Here is a 26,485-nt window from a genome sequence, read left to right as displayed (position 1 = left end):
TTTATTTATTTCTGTTTTTATTTCCATTACTCTAGGAGACAGAGAAAAAATGATATTGCTGTGATTTATGTCAAAGAGTGTTCTGCCTGTTTTACTCTAGGAGTTTTATAATATCCAGTCTTACATTTAGGTCTGTAAACCATTTTGAGTTTATTGTTGTATATGATCTTCGAGAATGTTCTAATTGCATTCTTTGGCATGTAGCTGTACTGTTTTCCTAGCATCATTTATTGTACAGACTGTCTTTTCTCCATGGTATATTCTTGCTCCTTTGTCATAGATTAACTGACCATAGGTGCGTGGGTTTATTTCTGGGCTCTCTATACTGTTCCATTGATATATATTTCTGTTTTTGTGCCACTACAATACTGTTTGGATTACTGCAGCTTTGTAGTGTAGTCTGAAGTCAGGGAATGTGACTCCTCCAGCTCCATTCTTCTTTCTCAAGACTGCTTTGGCTGTTAGGGGACTTCTGTGTTTCCATACAAATTTTAAAATTATTTGTTCTAGTTCTGTGAAAAATGACCTTGGTAATTTGATAGGGATTGCACTGAACTTGTAATTGGCCTTGGATAGGAAAGTCATTTTGACAATATTGATTCTTCCAATCCAAGAACATGGTGTATCTTTCCATCTGTTTGTGTTGTCTTCAATTTCTTTCATCAGCATTTTATAGGTTTCCAATTACAGGTCTTTTGCCTTTTTAGGTAGGTTTATTCCTAGGTATTTTATTCTTTTAGATGTGATGGTAAATGAGATTTTTTCCTTAATTTCTCTTTCTGATCTTTTGTTGTTAGTGTATAGAAATGCAACAAATTTCTGTGTATTTCTTTTGTATCATTCAACTTTACTGAATTCATTGATGAGCTCTAGTAGTTTTCTGGTAGTATCTTTAGGATTTTCTATGTATAGCATCATCTCATCTGCAAACAGTGACAGTTTTACTTCTTCTTTTTCAATTTGGATTCCTTTTATTTCTTTTTCTTCTTTGATTGCTGTGTCTAGGTCTTCCAAAATTTTGTTGAGTAAAAGTGGTGAGTGTGGGCATCCTTGTCTTGCTCCCGATCTTAGAGGAAATACTTTCAGATTTTCGCTGTTGAGTATGATGTTAGCTGTGGGTTTTTCATTTATAGCCATTATTATGTTAAGGCGTGTTCCCTCTATACCCACTTTCTGGAGAGTTTTTGTCATAAATGGATGTTGAATTTTATCAAAAGCTTTTTTGTCTCTATTGAGATGATCATATGGTTTTTATTCTTCAATTTGTTAATGTGGTGTGTCACACAGATTGATTTGTGGATATTGAAAAAAACTGCAAAAAATACAAACATGTGGAGGCTAAACAATATGCTACTAAACAACCAATGAATCACGGAAGAAATTAAAGAGAAAATCAAAAAATACCTAGAGATAAATGAAAATGAAAACATGATGATCCAAAACCTATGGGATGCAGCAAAAGTAGTTCTAAGAGGGAAGTTTATAGTAATACAGTCATACCTCGGGAAACAAAAAATCTCAAATAAACAACCTAACCTTAACACCTAAAGCAACTAGAGAAAGAAGAACAAACCAAACCCATAGTTAGTAGAAGGAAAGAAATCATAAAGATCAGAGCAGAAATAAATAGAGACTAAGAAGACAATAGAAAAGATCAATGAAAGTAAAATGGAACCCGGGTCTCTGACTCACGGCAGGAGGAGAGGAGGTTATAGACACCTTTTTTGAAAACTGTCCGTGAGTCAGAACTAAGCTGGGTTGTGTTAAGTCTTTGAGATTGTTGTCTAGTAAAATCATGACATTCAGAACTTTAAGAAACTACTTGTTTTTTCATGGTGTAAATCTGGCCCCTGGTTGTTGAAGTTAGATGAGCTGGGAATGAAATGATTTGGGGGCATTCTGGGGAGAAAATTTCAAGGCAGAAGATGAGTTTGTTTGTTTGTTTGTTTTTGTCCTGATTAACAATGAAATGAAAGCCATCATTTCTACCAATATTGTGGAACAGTTTAGGGATGTGCCAGAAGCAAGTTTCTGTAGAGAAGGAGGGGATGGTAATAATCTCCTTGCAAGATAAGCAAAATTTGGGCTAAGGCAGCAGTGATAGAGATTACTTAGAAAAGGTAAAGGTACGTGCAACAGGGTATATGGAATAAAAGAAAGGGACTGAAAAAAAAAATGACAATAAATATGAAGTCTGTATCCTTAGCTCCTAGTTCAGGGATACACACAAACAGCCACTCATCAAATGTTCTGGAGAATAATGGCATTGATAAGAAAGCAAAAAAAAAAAGTAATAAAATTGATTTATTGTACTAAAATGCACTTAGATGAGTTAAGTCATTTAAGTATTTATTAAGCACTTTCTATGTGCTGTTATTAGCATTAAAACAATTCATAAAGCATGAGTCCTGCGGTCAAGTACGATGATTACAGGGAATGAGTGACTTTCCCAGGGGAGTGGATTGGCTCTCGGGTCCAGGCAGCCAGTTCCCAGCTCTGCCCTCTAGACTGTCTCTTATGCTCTAGCACAGGAGTTTGCCAACAACAACACGATCTGTTCTTTGTACTCACTGCCTCAAGACAAAAGTGATACTAGAAACAGAACTTGGTGTTTACTAAAGAGTGACGAACATGATAAAGGAATTAATTAATGGAGAACGGTTGATTGACTTGGTAAATTGGAAAGCTACACAGAAGCATATTTAGATGTCTCAGCTAAATTAGTGCCTCTGAATGAAATCTAAGTAGACTTATGATTTAAGTACAAAAGGAGGAAAAAAAACCTATAAGAAATCCTTGCGGGCTAATTTTAAGTGAAAAAAACAGTATATAAACTTTTCTGTGTAATTTTAATCATGTAACATAATTGCAGAGCATTATTAAAAAAAAAAACCCAGACTAAAAAATGGGCAGAAGACCTGAATAGATGTTTTTCCACAGAAGAAATGCAGATGAACAACAGGTACATGAAAAGATGCTAAACATCACTAATCAACAGGGAAATGCAAATCAAAACCACAGTGAGATATCACCTCACACCTGTAAATATAGCTATTAACAAAAAGAACACAAATAACAAGTGTTGGCGAGGATGTGGAGAATAGGGAACCCTCCTCCACTGTTGGTGGGAGTGCAAATTGGTGCAGCCATTTTTGAAAACAATATTGAGGTTCCTAAAAATCTAAAAATAGAGCTACCATATGATCCAGCAATCCACTCCTGGGTGTATATCCGGAAAAAAGAAAACACTAATTTGAACAGATACATGCACCCCAATATGCATTTCAGCATTATTTATAATAGCCAAGATATAGAAACAACCTAAGTGTCCATCAACAGATGAATGGATAAAGAAGATGTGGTATGTGCGTATACACACACACACACAATGGAATACTACTCAGCCATAAAAAAGAAAGAAGTCCTGCCATTTGTGACATGAATGGACTTGAGGGGTATTATGCCTCGTGAAATAAGTCAGAAAAAGAGAAATAACATGTTATCACTTATATGCAAAATCTAAAAAAATAAAATGAATAAATACAACAAAAAGAAACAGGCTCACATATAATACAGAACAAGCTAGTTGTTATCAGTGGGAAGAGGGAAGGGAGGAAGGACAAGATAGGGGTAGATGATTAAGAGGTACAAACTATTATGTATAAAATAAAGAAGATACAGGATTTATTATACAGCACAGGGAATACAGCCAATATTTTATAATAACTTTAAATGGAGTCTAATCTTTAAAAATACTGAATCACTATGGTATATACCTGAAACTAATGTAATATTGTAAATCAACTATACTTTAATAAAAAAATAATTTCATAGCCAAAATACTAGATGTATACAACCTCTTCAAGAAAATGTATCACAAGTGGTCATAAAATCTGGGTGGTAAAATTATGGGCCATTTAAAAATTTTTCATTCTGCTTTAATGAAGTATAATGCTATCATGAGTATGCTTTACTTTCATAATCAGGAAAATAAATCCTTCTATTGTAAATACTAATGGCTTATATTTATCAAGCATTTACTATATGCCAGGTATTAGTCTAAGTGCTTTATCCATATTGACTGCTTTCATCATAGCAACCCTAAGAGGGAGGGATTCTTATTATCTGCATTTTCCAGATGAAACTCAGGAAGGGCAACTCATCCAGTGCCACATATCGGGGCAGGGCTGGAGCTGGGATTCACACCCAAGGACGTGACTCCAGAGAGTGTGCTCTTAGCCACTAAGCTAATCAGTAGCTGAGCTGAATGACTGTATTTCCCCTAGTTTAGACCAGGAGACTAATTCTGTAACCCCAAATCTATTATGATCTTAGTAAGGAGATAATGTATCTGATAGGCAAACATTATGCCTTGGGTTGGTGGGCAGTGATAAACATCTCTCGCCATTTTTATTAAGATATTACTTTAAAGAAAAAATATAGCTTTTCTTCCCGTTTTACCTCTTTCTTAAAGGCTTTCTCTTCGATCAGTTTTCTTACATCATGAAGGCCCTTAATTTTAACCCATAAAAACATTCCAGCAGTAGGAACATGCCATTCTGCCAAACCTACAAACAAAAGAAGAGAAGAAATATTTCCCAAGACCATTTTTGATGATGTCAGCTATATCGCTGAAATGACAAATTGCAGTAACTGTAAACTAGTATTTCCAAAAAAGTTCCTTTGGTGATAGCATTTTTAAAAAATATAATTTTAGGAGTCCTGAAAATTGGTGTTCTGAGTTTTATTTTAAAAAGTGAGGGGAGGGTTTGAAAGGGAGAGAGGGGACTCATGTGTATATTTCTGATTTTAGTGGGTCTCAGGGCAGTGCAGGAAATCCAGTGCCATGCCCACCTCCCTTTCTTAGAACTGTCCCTAAGCCAAACATGGCTCTTTAAATTTTAGAAGAGGATTCCTCAACTCTTTCTAGAACCTTCTAGTGTTTCAAAAAATCCTATCATTTACATAATCGTTCAGAACTCCAATGAATTGAAGTTTTTATCGCAATGTAATTAAGAAGTACTTAAAATTCAGGAATTCCTGGTGTATTTGTAGGCTTTATATTTCACTGAATATAAGGATAGAGAAACCAAGAAGGAAAAAGAGTTATTTTGATTTTGATTATTACCTTTAAAAAAAAAAACCTTGATGTTGATTGAAACCTTTTTTTCAACTTCACTATAGGAAGTGGTAGAATAGTACTCTTATCAAAAAGATAGTAATTGTGTTTTTACCAGGACTACATAGGGAACAAGATATGAGGGAAATAAGAAGTGAATACTTTGTATTTACTATTATTCCTACAAAAGGCATTTTTAGTGGTGTAATTAAAGCCAGGTAATTCATTTTACTTTCTTCCTTAATAGAAAATAAAATCTAAAGCATTCTGAAATCAAATTAGCAATAGAAATACTAATGATTAATGAGGTTAATGATTAAAAGGCAAATCATCTGTAATGAGAAATCCACCTTAGAGTATACTTAGTTTGTACTATTGTACTATTTTGTTTTTATAGAGTCTAGTTAGAAAAGGAATATGTTATGTCACAATTCCTTTTCTATTTGGAGCAAAATTTTGAAAACCTTTTGAGTACAGATATTATTTAGCTTTAAGTAGATTATTGCTGGTGTTAGACTAATTAGCCATTTTTCTTTAAACCACAGATTCTTTGCAGCAGTCAAGTATAGTAGAAATGCATAGAATTGTGCCAGGGTTTGTGCTGTTACTTCTGAGATTATTTATAAGGTAACATTTCTTGACAAGAATACTCCTGGACCCTGTTTCCTTCCCCAGGGTTATTAACAATACTCTGTGGTGTGTATCACTCACTCATATAAGGGCTACTGTTCATCCCAGAACAGGATGTAAGTTCCACTCACCACTTAACCACTTGTCTGCGGCTGCCAATAATGCATCCCTTTGCTTTCTATAGAAATCAATAACCCTAAAAGAACAATAAAATGAAAAGGATGTGTTTAGTACATTGATTGCAGAAATTAAAAGGCTCTGAAGTCCAGTCTATAAGAATCTATTTTCTATCTTGATGAAAATGTTGAATTCTTGATGAGGGAATAGAAGCATATTTATTTGACCTGTTGGGTGGTAAACTTTTTACCATTGTGGTTTTTCCATTATTTTGGAATAATTCAAAAATGAAAATTAATAGACTGAAGTCCATTTCTATATAAAGTATGGAACCTAAAATACAATACCTGTCTACATGAGCCAGGAAGCCCTCTTCTCCCCATTGGTACAGAAGCTGTGATACCAGGAGCTAAAAGGGATGAGACAGTAATAAGGTCATCATTCATCCTCTAAAATGTGTTTTTTGCCCAAACGTAAAAGCAAACCACTCTTGATCATGTGCAAACCACCCTCAGAGGATGCTACAAGCTGCACCAAGCTTTGTAGAGCTAGCGATTTATAATAAGGTTGATTATTAACAATGACAAGAATAATAGTAAAAATAACAAATATTTATATGGTCCTTCCTATGTGCCGGAAACTGCTGTACCATATGAACGTATTTCAGCTAAGTTGATCTTCGTAATACCCTTATTAGGCAGGTCATGATTTCTAATCTACTGAGGAAGAGACTGAGGCACGAGGTGAAGTTAAATTTCCTGAGGTCACTGCTCCTCAAAGAGCCTGGACTTAAATCAGACTGTGCAGCCTGAGATCCACCCAATAACTGCCGCCCTGGATGGTGTCTAAATATAAAACACATACAGTCGTAGAGGGTTTCTACAGGCGTGTGCTCCGTTCGCCATGTTTCTGTTTGGCTGAAGGTTTCCCTAAGCTGTGTGGCTGACAGGGTCTTGGTGCTCCGGCCTGGTGTCAGGCCTGAGCCTCTGAGGTGGGAGAGCCAAGTTCAGGTCATTGGACCACCAGAGACCTCCCGGCTGCACATAATATCAATTGGCAAGAGCTCTCCCAGAGATCTCTGTCTCAATGCTAAGACCCACCTCTACCCAATGGCCAGCAAGCTCTAGTGCTGGACGCCCCATGCCAAACAACTAGTAAGACAGGAGCACAACCCCTCCCATTAGCAGAGAGGCTGCCTAAAATCATACTAAGTTCAATCACACCTCAAGAAACAAGAAAAATCTCAAATAAACAAGAAGAAAACAATAGCAAAGATCAATAAAACTAAAAGCTCGTTCTTTGAGAAGATAAAAAAAATTGATAAACCACTAGACACACTCATCAAGAAAAAAAGGGAGAAGACTCAAATCAACAGAATTAGAAATGAAAAAGGAGAAGTAACAACTGACACTGCAGAAATACAAATGATCATGAGAGATTACTACAAGCAACTATATGCCAATAAAATGGACAACCTGGAAGAAATGGACAAATTCTTAGAAAAGCACAACCTTCCGAGACTGAACCAGGAAGAAATAGAAAATATAAACAGACCAATCACGAGCACTGAAATTGAGACTGTGATTAAAAATCTTCCAACAAACAAAAGATCAGGACCATATGGCTTCATAGGCGAATTCTTTCAAACATTTAGAGAAGAGCTAACACCTATCCTTCTCAAACTCTTCCAAAATACAGCAGAGGGAGGAACGCTCCCAAACTCATTCTACGAGGCCACCATCACCCTGATACCAAAACCAGACAAAGATGTCACAAAAAAAGAAAACTACAGACCAATATCACTGATGAACATAGATGCAAAAATCCTCAACGAAATACTAGCAAATAGAACGCAACAGCACATTAAAAGGATCATACACCATGATCAAGTGGGGTTTATCCCAGGAATGCAAGGATTCTTCAATATATGCAAATCAATCAATGTGATACACCATATTAACAAACTGAAGGATAAAAACCATATGATCATCTCAATAGACGCAGAAAAAGCTTTTGACAGAATTCAACACCCATTTATGATAAAAACTCTCCAGAAAGTAGGCATAGAGGGAACTTACGTCAACATAATAAAGGCCATGTATGACAAACCCACAGCCAACATCATTCTCAATGGTGAAAAACTGAAACCATTTCCTCTAAAATCAGGAACAATACAAGGATGCCCACTCTCACCACTGGTATTCAGCATAGTTTTAGAAGTTTTAGCCACAGCAAGCAGAGAAGAAAAAGAAATAAAAAGAATCCAAATTGGAAAAGAAGAAGTAAAGCTGTGACTGTTTGCAGATGACATGATACGATACACAGAGAATCCTAAAGATGCTACCAAAAAACTACTAGAGCTAATCAATGAATTTGGTAAAGTAGCAGGATACAAAATTAATGCACAGAAATCTCTTGCATTCCTATGCACTAATGATGAAAAATCTGAAAGAGAAATTAAAGAAACACTCCAATTTACACTCCTAGGAATAAACCTACCTAAGGAGACAAAAGACCTGTATGCAGAAAGCCATAAGACACTGATGAAAGAAATTAAAGATGATACAAACAGATGGAGAGATATACCATGTTCTTGGATTGGAAGAACCAACATTGTGAAAATGACTATACTACCTAAAGCAATCTACAGATTCAACGCAATCCCTATCAAATTACCAATGGCATTTTTCACAGAACTAGAACCAAAAATTTCACTATGTGTATGGAAACACAAAAGACCCCGAATAGCCAAAGCAATTTAAGAAAGAAAAACAGAGCTAGAGGAACCAGGCTCCCTGACTTCAGACTATACTACAAAGCTACAGTAATCAATACAGTATGGTCCTGGCACAAAAACAGAAATATAGATCAATGGAACAGGATAGAAAGCCCAGAGACAAACCTACGCACATATGTCACCTTATCTTTGATTAAGGAGGCAAGAATATACAATGGAGAAAAGACAGCCTCTTCAATAAGTGGTGCTGGGAAAACTGGACAGCTACATGTAAAAGAATGAAATTAGAACACTCCCTAACACCATACACGAAAATAAACTCAAAATGGATTAAAGACCTAAATGTAAGGCCAGACACTATAAAACTCTTAGAGGAAAACATAGGAAGAACACTGTTTGACATAAATCACAGCAAGATCCTTTTTGACCCACCTCCTAGAGAAATGGAAATAAAAACAAAAATAAACAAATAGAACCTAATGAAACTTAAACCTTTGCACAGCAAAGGAAACCATAAACAAGACAAAAAGACAACCCTCAGAATGGGAGAAAATATTTGCAAACGAAGAAACTGAGAAAGGATTAATCTCCAAAATATACAAGCAGCTAATGCAGCTCAATATCAAAAAAAAAAAAAAAAAAAAAACCCAATCCAAAAATGGGCAGAAGACCTAAATACACATTTCTCCAAAGAAGATATACAGATTGCCAACAAATACATGAAAGGATGCTCAGCATCACTAATCATTAGAGAAATGCAAATCAAAACTACAATGAGGTATCACCTCACACCAGTCAGAATGGCCATCATCAAAAGATCTCCAAACAATAACTGCTGGAGAGGGTGTGGAGAAAAGGGAACCCTCTTGCACTGTTGGTGGGGTGTAAATTGATACAGCCACTATGGAGAACAGTATGGAGGTTCCTTAAAAAACTAAAAATAGAACTACCATAGGACCCAGCAATCCCACTACTGGGCATATACCCTGAGAAAACCATAATTCAAAAAGACATGTACCACAATGTTCATTGCAGCTCTATTTACAATAGCCAGGACATGGAAGCAACCTAAGTGTCCATCGACAGATGAATGGATAAAGAAGACGTGGCACATATATACAATGGAATATTACTCTGCCATGAAAAGAAATGAAATTGAGTTATTGTAGTGAGGTGGGTGGGCCTAGCGTCTGTCATATAGAGTGAAGTAAGTCAGAAAGAGAAAAACAAATACTGTATGCTAACACATATATATGGAATCTTAAAAAAAAAAAAAAGGTTCTGAAAAACCTAGGGGCAGGAAAGGAATAAAGATGCAGACGTAGAGAATGGACATGAGGACACGGGGAGGGGGAAGGGTAAGCTGGGACGAAGTGAGAGAGTGGCATGGACATATATACACTACCAAGTGTAAAATAGATAGCTAGTGGGAAGCAGCCGCATAGGCCAGGGAGATGAGCTCGGTGCTTTGTGTCCACCTAGAGGGGTGGGATAGGGAGGGTGGGAGGGAGATGCAAGAGGAAGGGGGTATGGGGATATACGTATGCATATAGCCGATTCACTGCTGTACAGCAGAAACTAACACAACATTGTAAAGCAAGTATACTCCAATAAAGATGTTTAAAAAAAAAATTAGTTCCAGAAATTGAACAAATGTTATGATAAAAATAAAGAGATAAATTGACAAAAAAAACAAACAAAAAAATCCCCCCAAAAACACATACAGTCGATACATGAAGTTACACAATATATTCAGAGATTTTCTATCCAAAATGGAAGTTCTAAATGTTGTAAATGGATAGTGAAATTTGGTTGATAACAGCTACAGAAAATATGGAAAAAGTCCCCAACTTGATAAAACATGGGGACATGTGCACTTTGTGGAGTGTATAATGTCAAAGAAATGTCCATTCTACATAAACTACACATTTTGAGTTCTTAGGTAGCAGTCCTGTCCGTATCGTTGGTTCCCAAGATTGCCTTAGGGATGGGTCCAATCATTTCTCAAAGCTTGTGAAGAAATTTATACATTCACCACAAATAATTTTACTGTATTTAATTAAAATACATTCCAGCCGCTGTTTGTAGGGAGCTTAGCACATGAGCAGTGAAGGCAGACGTCGGGCCACCACGCGGGTCTGGAACCCTTGCTCTCAGATTCCAGGACAACGAAGCTAACAGTGTGTTACTTCACCAAACCTCTTCCGTCCTGTCGAGTCTAACACAGTTTTTATGGGATTCCTGAGCTAGATGCCAGGACACAGATGAATAAGATCTCTGACCCTCAAGGAGCTTGGTCTACACTGTGAAACAGCACCAGGTCCATTCAAATCTCTTTTGCCTTTTAGAGCAAACATCTGCTGTGTGTGGTCTCCTAATTCAGTCCATGCGGAACTAGAGATGCAATCAGTGATTTCTCTCCCTGCCATGTTCACTCAGTCTTATTTGCCAACATCTATTTTGTTTTATGATCTGATTCAAAAAAAATTCCTATTTCCTAAGTTGTCCGTACCTGGGCAAAAGTGCTGGGGTGCATTGTTGAAGCTTGTATGTGTAAAACAATTCTCTCGATCAAGGGCTTTGGACCAGTTATAAACCCTATTCGCAACCTGCACAAAGAGAGAAAAGGCACAATACCAACCCTGCATTAACAATTAATACCATGTTAGTGATTTCATGGGGGAGAATTTTGTGACCTGGGGACAAACACACTTAGACAGTTAACACATTCTAATAAAACTACTTATTTAAAATACACATTTAAACTTAATTGTACACTTAAAATAGACCATGTATTTCTAAATGTGCTCTTTCGTATATGTAACCAAAAACCTGACCAGTCCCCCTACAGCTATAATTTAATGGCCAAGTATCTTTCACCACAGGGGACAGATTGGGAGAAAAGCCTGGTATTAATAGTCAATCAAATGGGGAATACAAGCATCTTAAATGAGAAGAAGTGTTTGCACTAAAAGATGCTGAGGTGCAGCCTCTGTCACCTTTAGATGCAGCCTGAAGGCACAGCCAGGGCCTTACCCAGAGGACAGGACTTTGGAAAAAGAGTCAGCTCGGATGACACGCCCATCAACGTCCATGGAGAGAAAAGTCGGTGCCCAGGGCTTGAAATGGAAGAAAAATACTGTTGGTTTGGGAAGTCTGATAGAGACCGTATCCCTACTTTGTGCAGAGAGTGGGGAGGAATGGATTTGGAGAACAGTAGGACAAACATCCTTTTTCTTGTCTTCATCTCAGCCCTTTGAAATGGAGTAAGAACCAGAGATGCACGTTCTTCTATTCGCATCTGCCGATCTTCACGGCTTTTCTGCCAAACACACACACACACACACACGTCCTCTCACTTGCTCACGATGCCACTCCCGTGAGTTTAGGGAAACCTCACACAGGACCTCCTTGTCCCAAGGCTTGAGATCCAGGATGAACAGATTTCGAGGAAGGATTCAAGAAAAAGTAGTTTGGAAAAGACCAAAACGAAGAGGGCCATCAGCATTCAGGGCTGTTTAGAAAGAGAATGCTGACCCTTAGACCAACTAGAAACACAAAAAAGGTGCAAATGAAGATGAGCAGTGTAGTCGGTGTGCAATGCTGAAACTTCCGTATTTACTTCAAAAGTAAATGCCAACAAGAAAGGGGGCCATGGTTGTGTTGAAGGTGGGCGGCAGGCAGGCATGGTATTCAGGCAAACTAGATAAAAAGCCAAGAGTTCTGTTTCTTCTCTGTAGATATAAAGTGGGGACTGAGCCCATGTGTTTGTTCTCTGCAGCCCTGAGAGCAAATACAGTGTTGGATTTTGAGGAATTGGGCATTGGGAGTCTGTACCACTACCGTTGTCTCCTAGGAAACCATGCTCGTGGACAGTGCTGTACGTATATAGTGGGAAAGGATCTAAAAGTCCATCATTCTGCAGGTAAGTCCCCGGCCCTAAGTGACAGGGATGGCGAGTAGGCAGCATGATGCTAGGAACGCCCCTCCTCTGCCCACCGCCACCTCACTGACTGAGCGCGGCCCTCCTTCTCCTTCAGCCTGGACACAGCTCCCAAGTCCTCAGCCCATCAGCCACCCCCGAGAGACTGAGGTTGACACCCAAGGAGATGCCCACTCCATAACCCTGGTACGATGTCTAAGGAGCCACGATCTGGATTTGGAGTCCAGACGACCCTCACCCTTGACTCACTCGACCCTCCACGTGCCTGGCACAGAGAGCCAGCCACTATTCTAAAGGTAAGGAATTTCTAGAAAGAGCAGTAATACCAGAGATGAAAATACTCAGCAGCCTGGCTAAACTCAAATCAGCGCAATAACTTACAGCCACTTATCTACTGATTGTGGGCTGAGTTGACACTGCACTTACCTTGTTGAACTGCATAAAATAGTAAGGATCGTCTTCTATGATGAGGAAGTCATATTTTCTTGCGAGCTAAAAAAGGTTAAGGGAGCATATTTATTGCTTCAGAGCTCTCGAAGATGAAAATCACTTGGAACCATAGTTCTTTGTACTCATTCATTCATCCAAGAAGCTACCGAGGGCTCCCTGTCCTAGGAGCAGGATGAAGACAGGGACCAGCCCTGAAAGCTCTGTCCTCAGGGAACTTACGTTCTGGCGGGAAAGAGAACGAACATGCGCCAGTGGATAGTGAACAGAGGACGATTAGGAGGGAGGCTTTGAGGGCTGGGCGGACGGTTGAAGAGGGTCATGTCTGAGAGAGAGAGGGTGACACGGAAGCTCCAGGAGAGCTCAGGCTGGCAGGAAGGCTCAGGCGTGCAGATGACGGGGGAGAAGATTTTAGACTGAGGGACCAGGGGCAAAGGCCCTGGGGGTGAGAAAATACTTGGCATGTTTAAGGGATAGACGTTTATAGAAGGCATAGGTGTGTAAGGGACGGAAGGAAGGCTGTGTAGCTGCAACAAGAAGGATGTGGGAGACCCTAGCCTGAGAACCGAGGCCTAGGTCGCATCACCGTGCGTGGCAGGTGAAGGACTCTCATCTTCTTTTAAGTGCGGGGAAGCAGCTGCAAGAGGGCTTGTAGATCTACACTGGAGCAGGAAGGACGCCACGAGCCGGGGGAGGAGCTGTGAGGAGGGGGGCAGTCACAGGGTCAGGGAGGGCGGGCGGCCGAGGGGACGGTGGGTCTGGATAACGTTGGTGGTGGGAGCCACGGGATGGATTGGAGGTGCGGATGAGGGGAAGACAGAAGGAAGAGGGGAGGTAGAGGTGAGTTTAACACTACACGAACCGTAACATCTCTTTCAACCAAAGTATCAATTAAAGGGAAAGGAAAACCTCATAGTCAGCGAGAGCGTAATAGTTTCTTGAGTTTAAGTTTATGGGGACCCTTTTATTAAAAATCATCTTCCTTGAGAGCGAGAGGCTAATCAGAGAAGGAACTTGCAGAGCACTCTTCTAAAGGGTCAGAAAGAAACAAGAGCACAGCCACCGAACCCATTCTTTGAAAATACCTCATAGATTTCCTTTTTGCGGTTAGTTGTTAATGAGTTCCCGGCAGGGTTGTTGCCATTTGGGACAGTATAAAGAAATTTGGGGGTGTTTTTCTCGGGGTTCTTTGAATCTTCTGGTTTCCATCTGGAAAGTATTTCTCTGAGGGAGTCTGGAATAATCCCGTGTTCATCACTGGAAATGTTAATCATGTTGCAGCCCAGGGGCTGCACCTGTGGAGGACAGGAGGAAAGAAAACCCAAGACTCAGACATGATACAAAATATCCTAGTCACTGGTTCTTACAGTAACGAAAATGTAACCATTTATACCCTTAAACACAAACCTGCACTCAGCCCTACACCCAAGGGCTGAGGTGGTATTTTCTGATTCCGTTGTTGCCCCGGTTAAGCTTCCATTATGGTTCAAAAATATCCCCTGTCAATTCCTAGAGGAAGGGTAGACTTCCCAGCTCATATATGTCAGGCTTGGCCAGGGGTCTGGCTTTGGTCAATAAATTGCATGCAGAAGTGATGGGTGTTCCTTCCAGGCAGAAGCTTTAAATCCCAGCTTGTGTCTCTCGTTCCCTGTTCCCCCTGCTCTAAGACTGGCAGCGGTCCAGGTGATGCTGCTTCTGCCACTCTGGGGCCTGGGATGAAGATGGCCTGGCACAGAGCTCGGGGGCCCGACCGTGGACACGGCGTGTGAGAGAAAGACAGGACTTTGCAGCCATAGGCCAGCGAGATAAGGAGTCAGCTATTCCACAGCATAACCCAGCCTCTTCTGACTGTATCATCTTTATAATTATGGTTAGAACTGCTTCATAAAATAGGAGTTTATTAAGGAATTTTTTTACAAAGTAAATTAACCATATAAAGCGTCTGTGATGCTAATACATAAAATAGTTATAAGCAGAGGTGATATTCAAAATATTGGACAAGTGGTGTAGCATGGGCACTTCAGATACATCCTGTAGGCCCTATGCCAGGCCAGCATTAGCTCTGTACCATGGGGGGTTCAGGGTGGTCTTAGGAGAGGGGCCAGGGGAGCCAGGGAGCATAATGGCAGTGGCTCATCAAGGCATGTGGAATTATTTCAATACTGTACCAATTGCAGAGGCTGAAGTTGAAAGTAGTGGCCTTGCTTATAGACATAGTTTTATAAAAGTCTTGTGTTTTTATGTTTTATGTTCATAAAGAAAAAATTGGGACTTATTATTAACAAGCAAAGGAAACCATCAACAAAATGAAAAGACAACCTACAGACTGGGAAAAAATATTTGCAAACAATGCAACTGACAAGGGATTAATTTCCAAAGTATACAAACAGCTCATACAGCTCAATATCAAAAAACAAAAAACAAAAAAGAAACAACCCAATCAAAAAATGGACAGAAGACTGAAGTAGACATTTCTCCAAAGAAGACATACAGATGGCCAACAGGCACATGACAAGATGTTCAACATCGCTAATTATTAGAGAAATGCAAATGAAAACTACAATGAGGTACCACCTCAAATGAGTCAGAATGCCCATCATCAAAAAGTCTACAAATAATAAATGCTGGAGAGGGTGTGGAGAAAAGGGCCTCTGACATTGTTGGTGGGAATGTAAATTGGTATAGCCACTATGGAGAACAGTATGGAGGTTCCTTAAAAGACTAAAAGTAGAGTTACCATATGATCCAGTGATCCCACTCCTGGGCATATATATGGAGAAAAGTATAATTCAAAAAGATACATGCATCCTAATGTTCATAGCAGCACTATTGACAATAGTCAGGACGTGGAAGCAACTTAAAATGTCCATCAACAGATGAATGGATAAAGAAAATATGGTATGTATATACAATGGAATATTAGACATAAAAAAGAATGAAATAATGCCATTTGCAGCAACATGGATGGACCTAGAGATTATCATACTAAGTGAAGTAAGTCAGAGAAAGACAACCATCATATGATAGCACTTATATGTGGAGTCTAAGACAAGGATACCAATGAACTTATTTACAAAACAAACAGACTCACAGACATAGAAAACAAACTCATGGTTACTAAAGGGGAAAGGTGGGGAGGGATAAATTAGGAGTTTGGGATTAACATATACATACTACAATATATAAAATAAACAGTAAGTTCCTACTGTATAGCACAGGGAAGTATATACTCAATATCTTGTAATAACCTATCATGGAAAAGAATGTGAAAAAGAACAGATATATATATATCTGAATCACTTTGCTGTATACCTGAAACTAACATGACATTGTAAATAAACTATATTTCAGTAAAAATTAAGAAAAAAACCCCCAATAATTGAGTGAAGTTTTCAGAAAAAAATGCAAACACATATATTAGTAGTCAAATGTAGACTTATGCACTAAGTGAGAATAATCCAGACCCTACTTATGGCAAATTTAAAAGGTCTTAGACTTTAAAAACACATCTACATGAATAAAACAAGTTGATATTGGGCCATGAGATAAACACACATGGACCATCAGCATATTCCCTCACAGCGTGGCATTGGTTTCTGTTTGGGCATGTGAAAACGTGTGTGCATCGTGCTATTTACATAGACACAAGTTTTACATTTACAGGCATTGTGTAATCTTACATCTTTGGAGTTTAGGAAAATAATGAATAATTAGTATCCAATGATTAAGGCCATTATTTTACTTTAGTTTTTAAAATTGTGGTAAAATATATATAACAAAAAATCTGCCATTTTAACGTGTGGGATTCAGTGGCATTAATTACATTCATAATGTGTGCATCTCTCACTATCAATTTCCAAAATTTTTTCATCACTCCAAACAGAAACCATGTAGTCATTAAGCAACAACTCCCCATTTCCTCTTCCCCCAGGCCCTGGTAACCTCTCATCAACTTTCTGTCTCTATGAATTTGCCTATTTTTGATATTTAGTACAAGTGGAATCATACAATATTTGTCCTTTTGTGTCTGGCTTCTTTCTTTGAGCCCCTGCAGTGATGGGCAGTACTTTACTCCTCAGAGAGCAGGTAAGGCTGATGGTTAGAAAGTTGTTACATTGAGTTGAAACTGTTTCCCTGTAGTTTCCACCCTTTGGTTCCAGTTGTATGAACCTGAGGACATGCACAGACAAATCTAACTCCTCTGTCACGTGGCTAGCTTTAATGTACTTGAGGACAATTCTCATGCCCCCCTGGAGTCTTCTCTTTCTGCAGAAAAGAGCATAGTTCCTAAAACAATTCAACCTATGGTATTATTTCCATTTCTTTGTTCACTCTGGTCGCTTTTCTCCGACTGTGCTCCAGTCTGTATTCACATCGACCCAAAAGCATTGTGCCCCCGACAGTGGTGTGTTCTGACCCGGGCACAGCAGAGCAGGTGATCCGATTCCTCGTTCTGGATATCAGAGTCCCATTAATTAACACTGGAGAGGAAAGTCCTAATCATACCATGTTACTGTACAGTTATTCTCCATTGACATATGATCATCCTTAGGCGTGTGGTAATATAGATGGTAGTGAAAAAACGTCTTTGTAAATTAAGTCACATTTCACGTGAAATATTAAGAAATCTGGACATGATTTTGCACAACCCAATTTTAGCACCTCTACATTTAGACTTTGTAAGGAGAAATGTATAAAGCAAGAGGGTACATTTCACATATTTTGCATATATTAATGATTCTCCTGTTTAAGAAGAAAGATGCTATTTTATGTTTCAGTGGGCAGATAATTCTCAAGGTGCAGTGGTTTCTTCTTATTTGTTATAAGAAAGAGAGTTGCCTTTTGTAGAAATGTGTACTCACAGCATGAATTGTTCCTGAGTAAATAGGTTCATTTACGAGGATATTATCTCCAGGATTAATGATCATTTCAAATACCTAACAAAAGAAGCATAGGTTAGCTTGGTTAGTTTGGTTTCCAGTCTTAGAAGCCACCACCCCCCCTCTTTTTTTTTGGTTTGGGCTCACTAAGATTCTAGAGAAGGAGTTGGCAAGTTTTCTGTAAATGCCAGATGGGACGTATTTTGTGAGCCCTGGTGTCTCCATTGCAACTACTCATCTCTGCCTCAAGGTGAGAAAGCAGCCGTAGACAATATGTCAGCCGATGGTGTGGCTGAGTTCCAGTAAAGCTCTATTTACAGAATCAGACAAGGGCTGGCTTGGCTCTCAAGCCATAGTTTGCAAACCTCCATTCTAGGTTTAAAAAATATATATATATATAACTGGTTTGGCTCCTAAAATTCATGTATTCCTTCTTTGAATAATTTAAAAATCTTTGCTCTAAGCCAGGACCTATGGAGATAAACTGATGAGTATAGCAGGATGGTTTTTACCCTCATGGAGGTGCTAGCCCACTGAAAGCTAGATTCTAATCAAATAACGACTCAGATAAATGCATATGTAAAATCGGTGATAGGCGCTATTACGTATAGATGCCAATGCTCTAAGTGCTCATTGTAGGAGGACTTGGGCACTCAGGGAACTTAGAGCAATCAGGGAAGGCTTCCCTGAGGAAGTGATGAGTAGGAGGAGGGGTGACAATACGTACACAGTTTGAGAAATTGAAAGAATCCTGTGGCTTGAGGTGGAGTGTGAAGTGGAAGGAGTTCAGAGGGAAGTGGGCAGAGAGCGTCCCAGGGAGACCTTTGGGCCAAGTGAGCCCAGTGAGAATTTTAAGTAGAGGGCGGGACCGGGGAGTCAGGTGACCAGACAGGCATTTGAGAAAGTCATTCTGGCTGCAAACTCAAAGTATCAAAAAGGAATGAGAGTACAGGTGGAGTCTGGGAAGTTTTTTGGCTCATTTGGGAGGTTTTCGCTGCAGTCCTTGGGAAAGGTAAGGGTGGTCTGGATGGGGTGATGATGGCGGGGCTGGAGAGAACTGAGCGGCATTTAGGAAATCAGAACCCGCAGACGTAACTGTGGACTGAGGGGGCACGAGGGAGGAGAGGTGTCAGGAGGGACCCCTGGATTTCTGGCTGTGCAGGTGGGGAGGTGGTGGGAGGGGTGCCACTGACTGAAAAATACCCCCAATGCTGTCTGTTCTGAGGGAGGCGCAGATGAGTGTGCTTTGGTCCATCCCAGGGTGGATCAGGTGGGTGGCTGGCTGCGTGGATGTGCAGGGAGCCTGGAGTTAATGGCATGGACGTGATCGCCTGGGTGCGATGCCCAGGGAAGGTGTGTGTGCGAAGGGGAAGGAGGTGTGGGGGCCCAGCCTCACGGGGCTCCCATACATAACAGACACGGCAAGGGGGGCAGGGCAAGGAGGAAGGGGAGCATTCCAGAAAGGAGGGGGGCTCAGCAAGGCTAAAGGAGGCTCAGAGGTCAGGGAAGACAAGGCCCATAAATCTCGGGGGATCTTGAGGACAGTATGATGCCTCGTGACATCAGTAGAGCCACACAAGAGATTTTTCCAGCCTAAATCAGAGGGGTCCATTCTTACTAAATCTTAACACGAGTCAGAGAATAATCCTTTCCCAACCTGTGACATTTCACAATCCCCAGGTCAAGCCTCTCCTCCCTATCATTTTAACAAACTGGATCTCTTGACAGACAGCACGGCCATTATCCATTGAGACAGAAGATGTGACATTTTTTTCCAATTTGGACTAGGATGTTCCATTTACTTTTCCTTCGGAGCTTTTGGCATTTTATGACAAACAGTATCTTCCTCTGACAAGTTCATTGGTTCAGGATTTACAGGGCATCCTAGGACCAAACAGATCACTGGGTGGCTTGTGTATCATCCATGGATCAGATGAAAACCTCATCACATACATTTCCCATGTCAATTAGGGGACATGAGAAAGTCAAATATCCTAAATGAGGAGGGAGGGCTGTTTATTATCTGAGACACGGACACCGAAAATAATATCCATCCTGGAGAACAAAGTGGGAGAAATATTAAACCAGATTCCCAGGAGGCCTCTGTAACAAGCATGGCTATAAGCCACTGAGTTACTGATGCATTTGGCCATCTATGCTATCTTCCTCTTTGATATGACTGATGTTGCAACAGACAAAGAAGAAACTTTCTTGTGCATCTTTCTGGAAAAAAAAAAGGCACATAGTGTTCTTTCCTAAGAAAAGAAATTCACCGAAGTCCTTTTTTTTCCCTACTTGTCTGGGGCATCACAAATATTTCTCTTCAACTATAAAACTGAAACAGCAGCTAATCCTTTTGTTTTTCCTAATTAAGTCCAAAAAGAGGGAGGAAAATTATAGTCTTATTACTTTAATACATTATTATGTAATAATAATTTAATTAAAATTCATTAAAACTAACCAGCTTTCACATTTACATAAAAAAGAAGAGCAAGGAAGCTACTCTGCTTTGAGATAAACAAGAGTCATACTTTCATCTAGATGTGAGGACTGAATATAGAGCCTCTTTATCCAGGACTAATTATTCATGAAAAAGAAAAGAAAAAAAATAGATGAAACAGAGAACCATATATGCAGTCTCTTTATCGGGGGACCCCCCCCCAGTGGTGGTTACCTCTGTGGAGTTCCTGGAACCCAGGAGAGAGGCAGAGAGACAGAGAGAGAGAGAGAAAGTAACCCAGAGGAGAAGTCAGCCACAGACACAGACATATACATAGACCTGGAGAAGCACATCCAAGAGGGAGTCAGGGTACAAGAGGCAGCCGGCACAGACGATGACACCAGCAGACACACAAAGAAATGACGTTTCATCTCAGGGGTATCAGGATACACCCTCGAAGAATTTAAAAGTCATGCATTGAAATGTCATAACCACAAACATAACTGAAATGTAGCCTGAATCTCCGAACTAGATGAAACTAAGCAGTGCTCACTAAGCTGCAGGAAGGGGTTGAGTTCTTCCTGAACAGGAATCTTGTCCTAATGACTCAGAGCTCTGGGTCATTGATGGTGGGATCTCTGTTTAAGAGAAATCAGGTTGGTGAATGTCTTTAAGTTCCACTTATGATTCTAGGTGAAGACAAGGAAGCCTTCGTAACCCACAGAACATGATGCTCTGTGGCTAAGGGAGAGATGGCTGTATGGGTGAACACTGTATTTGATTCTTCCCGCGGGTGCCTTTCCTTCCAGTCTTACCTTACAGAGACCTTCTTGGCTGCCACATGTGACACACATGTCCATTTGTCCTTGGCTGGGTGGATAATGGATGGTGGGAGGATTATGCAATTTTACTTGTAACTGTTTTAGCCAGGATAACAGCTCTGGGAGTCTAAAGCATAAAATGCATTTAAAAATTGACAGTAGTGAAAATCATAATAATAGTAGACAGGAACTAAATGGTGGCTTTATAGCAGGCACTTTAAAGGTCCTCAAATGCTTTTTGCCAATATTAATATCTTTACTTAAAAGACAAGGCAACAGACTTAGAGATTAAGAAATCCACATAAAGTTAATCAGTTGGTGATTAAAAGAGCTGAGATTTGAATCTAGAGCTTTCTCATTCCAAAGCCTGTACTTTTTCTTTTACATTAGAGCACTCACTGCGTAATTAATTTTTTGTTTCCCTTAGGGAGATTTCTGTAGGATACCTAAAGTGCAGGTTCAGTAAGTTCTTTCCATCACGGAAAGAAAAGCCTAGGTATACATTGTATACAATTCAATTCTTATGCACCCAACATGCATTATTCTTCAATCACAGAGCAAACAGGCTTTAATAAAGTATAATTCATAGACACTCTGCAAGTTACCCTTTATCACTGGAAGAAGACCAGCTAAGGAAAGCTTTAGAATATGTGTTCCAGTTGCCTTTATGAGATTAAACACATCTGAACTGAGGGCAACGTGGATGCATAGCTGCGTGTTTAGAAAGGGAACATAATCATTAAAAAATTTCCCCAGGACCTAAACTGGCTGCTTCCTGGGTCATCCCTTTCCTCCTTTCTCCTACCCTGCTTCTTCACCTAGCTATCGTCTCTCTCTCTCTTTTATTCCAGTCTCAGCTCAAATGGTACCTACTTTCAAAAGCCTTCTCTCCCTCTCCTAGTCGTATAAGGTTGAGAAGCAGTCACTAGGGGTCTTAAGCATTCAGTATTATTGCTGCTATTATTCTTCTTCTAAAGCTCTTCCCCAAACCTTCCTCACTGCTGAATACCCAGTTAAAAAACACACACGTCACTTTATCAGCGGGCTGTAGAATACTGCTCATGAAAATGAACCAACAAGGTTACGTTATCTACTGATCAGTACCCAGCACTCTGAGAATACTGCAGTGCTCTCTTCATCATCTCTTCATCAAATTGGATGGTCTCTCCGTTGTCTGTGGTGATAACCGCAGTCTTGAAAGGGAACGTGTTGGGGTTTGGTGCTCCAGTCGCCAGGGAGAGGACAGATTTCGATGACTTGCCCAATATCTCAGCTACAACAAATAAGGAGGAGAAGAAGAAACACTTTCAGTGAAGACTTTCCTAAACAGAGATGGTTCAGCATGTTGCATTAAAGTCAGTAAAACTTTAAAGTGTAACGATTTCTAGTGATAGAATGCTAGTCCGAAAGAAACATAGAAGATGCCTTTTTTTGTGGACCGACCTCACCGGTGGAGGAACTAAGGAAGAGACACGTGCATCTAAGAAGGCAGAGTGATCAGGCAGACAAGCCAAAGGCCACAGTAACAGAAAACGGTCTTCCACTGGGCCCGTCCCTGCCCGGCTCCGCGCGCACCCCGCTCTCTCCCGCGAACCCGCCCTCCCCACTCCGCACGCGCCCGCACGCTGAGCCGAACCCCGACTCCTGTGCCCGGGAGAGCCCTCTGGAGCCTAAGCAGGACGTGTCCACAGCGGCCTGCCCTCTCTCTACTGCTGATGGCCCGCCCTCGTGCCCGTTCCAGCGCGGCTTCTGTGCCAGGTCTGCGCAGAGCCGGGCTCAGGCCGCCCCGAGCAGCTCTGCGGGGACCGCCCCCTCCAGTGGGAGAGCAGGGCCCGGACTCACTCATGACTCGAATGGCAGAAGGCTTTCTGGCCGCGCTCGCAGCCGTGATGAACCGTGTGTAATTCATTCTCGGATTCCAAGCGGCAAGCCCCGCCTTAGGTGGTTGAAGACTAGGAAAACCAAGGATCCGCGTCAATCCTGCCCCCTAACCCCTGCCCTGGAAAGGCCACCTCTGCTGTCCCCCGCGTCTGGTCCGGCGCGCGGAGCCAGGAGAGGCCGCCGAAGGCCCGGCTGGTGGCTGCGCGAGAGCCTGGTTAGGATCCGGCCTGGCGCGTAGCAGGACTGGCAAAGTCCACGGTTAGGTTAGGATGCGGGCCCCTCCCGCCCTGCGCGACGCGGCCTATGGCCACCGGCCGCCCCTCCAGCGGGTTTCCAGCCCTGTGACCACGCCTCCAGGCCCTTCAGCACGCCCACTGGCCTCGCCCTTCCTGGCCGATCCCCACCCCCGGCCGGGCATCCAGTGCGTCCCCGCCCCCGGCAGCGCCTTGCTGCCCGTCCCGCCCTCCACGCCCGCAGACTGGTCTCCGCCCCAGGCCTCGGCTCCGCCTGGAGACCTGGCCATGCGCCTCCAACCTGGCCATCTGTCTTGGCGCAGGAGGTGCGGGGAGGCTGGCCGCCTGCCTGAACCAGGGCCTGAGTCAATTTAAAACCCAGTCTGACTCCTGACCCTGCAGCTGGAGTCGCCGCAGGAAAGCGTCGGGTTGGCCGGGGCGCCGGCGGGGATCTCCCTGAGGGGCTGGTGGAGGGGCCTGAGTCCTCTGTGCCCAGGTCCTCGAGGGCCAGCCGCACGGCCTGGCTGCCTGAGCAACAGGGCGCAAAACTCTCCTCTCAGAAGGATAACTATAGACAGTCTCCTGGGGAGTCACCAAAGCGACGCGGGTGATTTCCAGCGCCACTGTTTCCAAGATCTGAGCGTTTTAGAGTGAGGATGGAGTGTTGATAGAAATTTTGGGGGAATCACTCCGAGGGTCTCCTCAAATTTTAGTGTCTCCCCTCCGCTTGGGTTTTTTTGACCACTCAGTGTAGATTTAGGTTGCAAGTGTCGATCCAAAAAGATGCCCGTCTTTGGGGCCAGCACCTTGTCCCCTTTTCTCACAGAATAAGCCTTGTCCTCCCACTCCCACCAGTTTTAGCCGTGATTTCTCCTTCCTGAATCATCCAGATGGAAGGCACAGGGTTCCATGTGAGCCCTGAATGAGAGAAGATTTGGAGACAATCTCTCTTTTTAAATTCTTAAATGGGTATTAAAGAATCATTTCTTTTCACCAATTTCCACCCTGGATTCACTCATTCAGTAAACATTATTGAGTTCTTCCTGCATGAGTGAGTATTGACCCTCGGCCAAGGGCTTTCTTAGGCATAAATAGTTTGATCTTGGAGACACTTCTGCCCTTAGTAGGTCCTGGCAACCACAGGATAAGACAACGCAGGGAAATCTTTATGCCCCCAGCTGAGGAACACAGGGAATATCATTAGTAAAGCTACTAGAAACCCAAGCGGGGATGGAGTTCTGGATTCAGAGACTTCAAGTGGTTTAAATCGGGGGTCCCCAACTCCCAGGCCACGGGCCAGTACCGGTCCATGGCCTGTTAGGAACCAGGCCGCACAGCAGGAGGTGAGTGGCGGGCCAGTGAGTGAAGCTTCATCTGTATTTACAGCTGCTCTGCATCGCTCACATTACCACCTGAGCTCCGCCTCCTGTCAGATCAACGGTGGCGTTAGATTCTCATAGGACTGTGGACCCTACTGTGAACTGTGCAAGTGGGGGATCTAGGTTGTGCGCTCCTTATGAGAATCCAATGCCTGATGATCTAAGGTGGAGCTGAGGCAGTGATGCTAGTGCTGGGGAGCGGCTGTAAATACAGATTATCATTAGCAAAGAGGTTTGACTGCACAGAGACCATCATAAATCAACTGCTTGCAGGCTCATATCAAAACCCTATCAGTGAGTGGCAAGTGACAAGCTGCATCTGGTGGCAAGCTTTATAGTGGCAAGTGAGTTGATGTACTTCAATTGTACAGCTGCAGCTGGTGGCAGGCATTAAGTCAGAATCTGACACTTATTTTAGTCCGTGTGTGGCCCGCCCATTATTTTATTTACCGCTTCCATCCATGCCTCTTTCCTGCACTGCGCACTTGTCTCAGTCACAGTTTTGGTAAGCCCACAAGCTAATCCTAGCCAAAATGAGTTAAAAACAAACGTTGCTGAAGAGCTTCTTTGAAAAGGGGGAAAGACCCAATGATGAGACAGCAGAAGACTCTTAAGACTGCTAGCAAGAAGAAAGCTGCATTGAAAAGAAAATACCAAGAGTCCTACTTAAATTACGGGTTCATCACAACAGGTGATTCACATTCTCCAAGCCCGCTTTATATAATACGTGGCTACCGGCTATCCAATGAAGCCAAGAAACCTTCAAAACTGCTTCGCCACATGGAGACCAAGCATCCTGCATTAAAAGACAAGGCTTTGGAGTTTTTCAAAAGAAAAAACCATGAACACGAAGAACAGAAGCAATTATTGAAGGCCACCACTTCATCACATGTGCCTGCACTGAGAGCATCATTCTTAGTGGCTAACCACATTCCTAAAGCTAAGAAACCCATTACTGTTGGTGAAGAGTTGATCCTGCCTGCTGCTAAGGACATTTGTCGTGAACTTTTAGGAGAGGCTGCAGTTCAAAAGGTGGCACGTGTTCCTCTTTTGGCTAGCACCATAACTAGAAGAATTGATGAAATAGCAGAGGATATTGAGGCACAATTGTTAGGATTAGTGAGTCACCATGGTACGCAATCCAGGTTGACGAGTCTACTGATGTTGACAACAAGGTAACAATGCTTGTTTTTGTGCGATATATTTTTCAGGAGGATGTGCCTGAGGATGTGTTATGTGCACTTTTGTTGCCAAACAACACCACAGCACAGCTGCAGAACTAGTCAAGTCTTTGAATGATTACATATCAAGAAAACTGAATTGGTCATTTTGTGTCGGTATATGTATGGACAGAACGGCTGCCATGACTGGACGGCTTTCTGGTTTCAGTACTTGGGTCAAAGAGGTCGCTTCTGAATGTGAGTCCACACACTGTGTCATCGTAGAGAAATGCTGGCTAGCTGAAAAATGTCACCTTCATTTAACAACGTTTTGCAGGATGTGATTAAAATTATCAACCACGTTAAAGTACATGCCCTTAATTCACGTCTGTTCGTGCAGCTCCGTGAGGAGATGGACACAGAGGACACACATCTTCCCTTATACACAGAAGTGAGATGGCTTTCTAAAGGTAGATCACTGGCCAGAGTTCCTGAGTTACGAGAGCCACGCCAGAGATTTCTTTTAGAAGAACAGTCACCACTGGCAGCACATTTCAGTGACACAGAATGGGTCGCAAAACTTGCTTCCTTGTGTGACATATTCAGTCTGCTCAATGACATCAATCTATCACTTCAGGGGAGAATGACAACTGTGTTCAAGTCGGCAGATAAAGTGGCTGCATTCAAAGCCGAACTGG

General features: G+C 41.7%; 1 protein-coding gene across 3 annotated transcripts in view; it reads right to left on the bottom strand.

The window, feature by feature from the left end:
* Positions 1 to 26,485, bottom strand: part of LOC133098078 (kynurenine/alpha-aminoadipate aminotransferase, mitochondrial) — a 31,473-nt gene that overhangs the window by 3,123 nt on the left and 1,865 nt on the right. For 2 of the 3 annotated variants that reach the window (XM_061200775.1, XM_061200777.1), the window contains exons 1-11: positions 22,977 to 23,355; positions 22,239 to 22,407; positions 21,129 to 21,261; positions 17,856 to 17,930; positions 14,079 to 14,288; positions 12,973 to 13,038; positions 11,640 to 11,722; positions 11,116 to 11,212; positions 6,214 to 6,275; positions 5,881 to 5,945; positions 4,462 to 4,568 (exon numbers count right to left, since the gene is read on the bottom strand). In XM_061200775.1, coding sequence (XP_061056758.1) covers positions 4,462 to 4,568; positions 5,881 to 5,945; positions 6,214 to 6,275; positions 11,116 to 11,212; positions 11,640 to 11,722; positions 12,973 to 13,038; positions 14,079 to 14,288; positions 17,856 to 17,930; positions 21,129 to 21,261; positions 22,239 to 22,407; positions 22,977 to 23,043 — 1,134 coding nt within the window. In that variant the 5' untranslated portion in view covers positions 23,044 to 23,355. Of the gene's footprint in view, positions 1 to 4,461; positions 4,569 to 5,880; positions 5,946 to 6,213; positions 6,276 to 11,115; positions 11,213 to 11,639; positions 11,723 to 12,972; positions 13,039 to 14,078; positions 14,289 to 17,855; positions 17,931 to 21,128; positions 21,262 to 22,238; positions 22,408 to 22,976; positions 23,356 to 26,485 lie in introns of those variants that run through there. The other variant, XM_061200776.1, reaches the window with a different exon arrangement.

This window comes from Eubalaena glacialis, chromosome 9 (assembly GCF_028564815.1).
Source record: "Eubalaena glacialis isolate mEubGla1 chromosome 9, mEubGla1.1.hap2.+ XY, whole genome shotgun sequence".
Classification (NCBI taxonomy): domain Eukaryota; kingdom Metazoa; phylum Chordata; class Mammalia; order Artiodactyla; family Balaenidae; genus Eubalaena; species Eubalaena glacialis.
This window is presented reverse-complemented; position numbering and strand designations above follow the sequence as displayed.